A 5,000-nucleotide genomic window follows, 5' to 3' on the forward strand; every position below is an offset into this window, starting at 1 on the left:
CTCTTCGCTGGCCATGGCAGAACACTGACATTCCTGGCTTGCAGGAAATCACATAATCGATCTCGCTCTTGAGTACTGGCCTCGGTGTAACGCTCATTCCTTCGACATTAAATGCTAATCTGACCATCACCCCTGGTGAGACAAAAACCTGACAAGTCAATGACGAGTACTTCTTTCCAGTCCCTTCTGGTCCAGCGACGGTGGATTTGTGCCCACAGGTCACGTTGTTTCCAGTGATGTCTGGTGAGGATCTGCCTTACAACAGGCCTACAAGCCCTCAGTCCAGCCTCTCTCAGCCTATTGCAGACAGTCTGAGCACTGATGGAGGGATTGTGCGTTCCTAGTTTTACTCGGGCAGTTGTTGCCATCCTGTACCTGTCCCGCAGGTGTGATGTTCGGATGTACCGATCCTGTGCAGGTGTTGTTACACGTGGTCTGCCACTGCGAGGACGATCAGCTGTCCGTCCTGTCTCCCTGTAGCCCTGTCTTAGGCATCTCACAGTACTGACATTGCAATTTATTGCCCAGGCCACATCTGCAGTCCTCATGCCTCATTGCAGCATGCCTAAGGCACGTTCACGCAGATGAGTAGGGACCCTGGGCATCTTTCTTTTGGTGTTTTTCAGAGTCAGTAGAAAGGCCTCTTTAGTGTCCTAAGTTTTCATAACTGGGACCTTAATTGCCTACCGTCTGTAAGCTGTTAGTGTCTTAACGACCATTCCACAGGTGCATGTTCATTAATTGTTTATGGTTCATTGAACAAGCATGGGAAACAGTGTTTAAACCCTTTACAATGAAGATCTGTGAAGTTATTTGGATTTTTACTAATTATCTTTGAAAGACAGGATCCTGAAAAAGGGACGTTTCTTTTTTGCGCGTGTGTGTGTGTGCGTGTGTGTGTGTGTGTGTGTAAATATATAGAAACACACACACACTACCGTTCAAAAGTTTGGAGTCACTTAGAAATGTCCTTGTTTTTGAAAGAAAAGCAACAAAAAGTTGTCCATTAAAATAACATCAGATTGATCAGAAATACAGTGTAGACATTGTGTTAATGTTGTAAATGACTATTGTAGCTGAAAACGGTCAGTTGTGCACCGGGGCCTCCCACTCCTGATAATGAGCCTCTGAACGCTTATGTAGATATTCCACTAAAAATCAGCCGTTTCCAGCTACAATAGTCATTTACAACATGAACAATGTCTACACTGTATTTCTGATCAATTTGATGCTATTACAAATACAAAATAAATGTGATTTATTTATGATGCAAGTGTTATGATTCAATACATTTTTCTGCCGTCCTTTAGATCCCAACTTTGTGCGCACTTTTCTGACCACCTACCGGTCCTTCTGCAAGCCCCACGAGCTCCTCGGCCTCCTGATAGACAGGTAGGTCGGACCTGCTGTCGTTTGGATTGTTTTTTTAATATATTTTTTTATATGTGTTTCTTTTTTTGTTGTTGTTGCCTGAAACCAATGATTATTATTTTTGACACACAGGATTGAGATCCCAGAGCCGGAGCCCACCGAGGCAGACAAGCAGGCGCTATGGAACGGAGATCAGCCAATGGCTGCAGAGCTACAGAGGTTCCGGAGGGAGTACGTCCAACCGGTCCAACTCAGGTATAATCACCACTGTCCAATCAGACTCCTTCCTACTGTCCAATCAGAGTACATCCCACTGTCCAATCAGAGTCCATCGCACCATCCCGCTGTCCAATCAGACTCATCCATCCCTACTTGATGGGGCCGGTCCATCATCACCATTCCTGTGGCCCCAACCTTCCGACTTTCTACTGTGGCATCTCTCAAAATAGTATTTTTTTAAAGCACAGTGATAACTATTGAAATAAAAAGTGCTTTATAAATGAATTTGACTGATCCCTTCGTGTGTCTCTCTCTCTCTCAGGGTCCTGAATGTGTTTCGTCAGTGGGTGGAACATCATTTCTATGACTTTGAGAACGACCCCGAGCTACGAGGCAGACTGGAGGAGTACATCAGCAGCATTCTACAGCTACGAGGTACTGCCTCAATACTAGAGTACTGCCTCAATACTAGAGTACTGCCTCAATACTAGAGTACTGCCTCAATACTAGAGTACTGCCTCAATACTAGAGTACTGCCTCAATACTAGAGTACTACCTCAATACTACAGTACTACCTCAATACTACAGTACTACCTCAATACTACAGTACCACTACCTCAATACTACAGTACCACTACACTACTACCTCAATACTACTACCTCAATAATACTACAGGACTACCTCAATACTACTACCTCAATAATACTACAGGATTACCGCAATACTACTACCTCAATAATACTACAGGACTACCTCAATACTACTACCTAAATAATACTACAGGACTACCTCAATAAGACTACCTCAATACTACTACCTCAATAATACTACAGGACTACCTCAATAATACTACAGGACTACCTCAATAATACTACAGGACTACCTCAATAAGACTACCTCAATACTACTACCTCAATAATACTACAGGACTACCTCAATAATACTACAGGACTACCTCAATAAGACTACCTCAATACTACTACCTCAATAATACTACAGGACTACCTCAATAATACTACAGGACTACCTCAATAATACTACAGGACTACCTCAATACTGCTACCTCAATACTACTACTACAGGACTACCTCAATAAGACTACCTCAATACTACTACCGCAATACTACTACAGGACTACCTCAATACTACTACCACAATACTACAACAGGACTACCTCAATACTACTACCGCAATACTACTACAGGACTACGTCAATACTACTACCGCAATACTACTACCTCAATACTACTACAGGACTACCGCAATACTACTACCGCAATACTACTACTACTACAGGACTACCTCAATACTACTACCGCAATAATACTACAGGACTACCTCAATACTACTACTGCAATACTACTACAGGACTACCGCAATACTACTACCGCAATACTACTACAGGACTACCTCAATACTACTACCACAATACTACAACAGGACTACCTCAATACTACTACCGCAATACTACTACAGGACTACCTCAATACTACTACCGCAATACTACTACCTCAATACTACTACAGGACTACCTCAATACTACTACCGCAATACTACTACCTCAATACTACTACAGGACTACCGCAATACTACTACCACAATACTACTACTACTACAGGACTACCTCAATACTACTACCGCAATACTACTACCGCAATACTACTACTACTACAGGACTACCTCAATACTACTACCTCAATACTACTACAGGACTACCTCAATACTACTACCGCAATACTACTACCTCAATACTACTACAGTATTTCTTACTACAATACCAATATGTTCACTCACAGGAACACATTTTGCAGTGTTGGCTTACTTTTATTATTAACTAGTCACTTATGTTATTGTGCAGAAAATGTTGTCAAGTTTTAAGTTCAGTTGCGATGTGTAATGAATGCATTGGGTGTCCACCAGAACTCTCATCACAATAAAACATATTAAGGTGTTAGAGAGTCTCAAACTTTGACTTCTAATCCTCTGACGGTGATTAGATAGGGAGGGACTGGACAATGGTCATGTTTTACTTTTAGCAAAGTTTAATTTAGCTTAATTGTCATGAATGATAGAAAAAAACTAAACATAAAAAACAAGTCCTTCTCACGTGTCCCTTCCTCAGGCAAGTCTATGAGGAAGTGGGTGGAGTCTATCAACAAGATCATCAAGAGGAAGATGCAGACTCAGTCCAACGGGGTCAGCCACAACATCACCTTCGAGAGCCCGCCCCCGCCCATCGAGTGGCACATCAGCCGCCTGGGTCAGACGGACACCTTTGACCTCATGACCCTTCACCCCATAGAGATCGCCCGTCAGCTCACCCTGTTGGAGTCAGAGCTATACAGGTTAGGCCGACGACGCCTGCTGTTACTATGGCGATCAGTGACACCTCATTCACTGATCTGACCCAACATGGTTTAACCTGCCAGCCAACTGAAGCTAGTAGACCATGTGTTGTCCATAGGACTGTGGAGATATGTTGTTTCAATGTAATATGTTGAACAGAGGGACTATGGATCGTAAAACAGCCTTTCACAACTTCTCCTCTTAGAGGGGACAAGAGACGTGCTGCGCAGTGTGTTGCTGCCCCCTTCTGGTGGGGGAGTGTGTTACTGCCCCCTTCTGGTGGGGGAGTATGTTACTGCCCCCTTCTGGTGGGGGAGTGTGTTACTGCCCCCTTCTGGTGGGGGAGTGTGTTACTGCCCCCTTCTGGTGGGGGAGTGTGTTGCTGCCCCCTTCTGGTGGGGGAGTGTGTTACTGCCCCCTTCTGGTGGGGAAGTGTGTTACTGCCCCCTTCTGGTGGGGGAGTGTGTTACTGCCCCCTTCTCTCCCCAGGGCTGTGAGGCCATCTCAGCTGGTGGGGGAGTGTGTTACTGTCCCCCTTCTCTCCCCAGGGCTGTGAGGCCATCTGAGCTGGTGGGGGAGTGTGTTACTGTCCCCCTTCTCTCCCCAGGGTTGTGAGGCCATCTGAGCTGGTGGGGGAGTGTGTTACTGTCCCCCTTCTCTCCCCAGGGTTGTGAGGCCATCTGAGCTAGTGGGGAGTGTTACTGTCTTATTGAAGTGTGTTACTGTCCCCAGGGCTGTGAGGCCATCTGAGCTGGTGGGGAGTGTGTTACTGTCTTATTGAAGTGTGTTACTGTCCCCAGGGCTGTGAGGCCATCTGAGCTGGTGGGGAGTGTTACTGTCTTATTGAAGTGTGTTACTGTCCCCAGGGCTGTGAGGCCATCTGAGCTGGTGGGGAGTGTTACTGTCTTATTGAAGTGTGTTACTGTCCCCAGGGCTGTGAGGCCATCTGAGCTGGTGGGGAGTGTGTTACTGTCTTATTGAAGTGTGTTACTGTCCCCAGGGCTGTGAGGCCATCTGAGCTGGTGGGGAGTGTGTTACTGTCTTATTGAAGTGTGTTACTGTC

General features: G+C 45.4%; 1 protein-coding gene across 1 annotated transcript in view; it reads left to right on the forward strand.

Annotated features, from left to right (window-relative positions):
• LOC139375449 (son of sevenless homolog 2 (Drosophila)) overlaps positions 1 to 5,000 on the forward strand; it is a 112,080-nt gene that overhangs the window by 95,840 nt on the left and 11,240 nt on the right. The window contains exons 11-14 of the mRNA XM_071117245.1: positions 1,311 to 1,392; positions 1,504 to 1,626; positions 1,913 to 2,025; positions 3,714 to 3,936. Coding sequence (XP_070973346.1) covers positions 1,311 to 1,392; positions 1,504 to 1,626; positions 1,913 to 2,025; positions 3,714 to 3,936 — 541 coding nt within the window. The remainder of the gene's footprint in view (positions 1 to 1,310; positions 1,393 to 1,503; positions 1,627 to 1,912; positions 2,026 to 3,713; positions 3,937 to 5,000) is intronic.

Source organism: Oncorhynchus clarkii, chromosome 19, assembly GCF_045791955.1.
Source record: "Oncorhynchus clarkii lewisi isolate Uvic-CL-2024 chromosome 19, UVic_Ocla_1.0, whole genome shotgun sequence".
Lineage (NCBI taxonomy): Eukaryota > Metazoa > Chordata > Actinopteri > Salmoniformes > Salmonidae > Oncorhynchus > Oncorhynchus clarkii.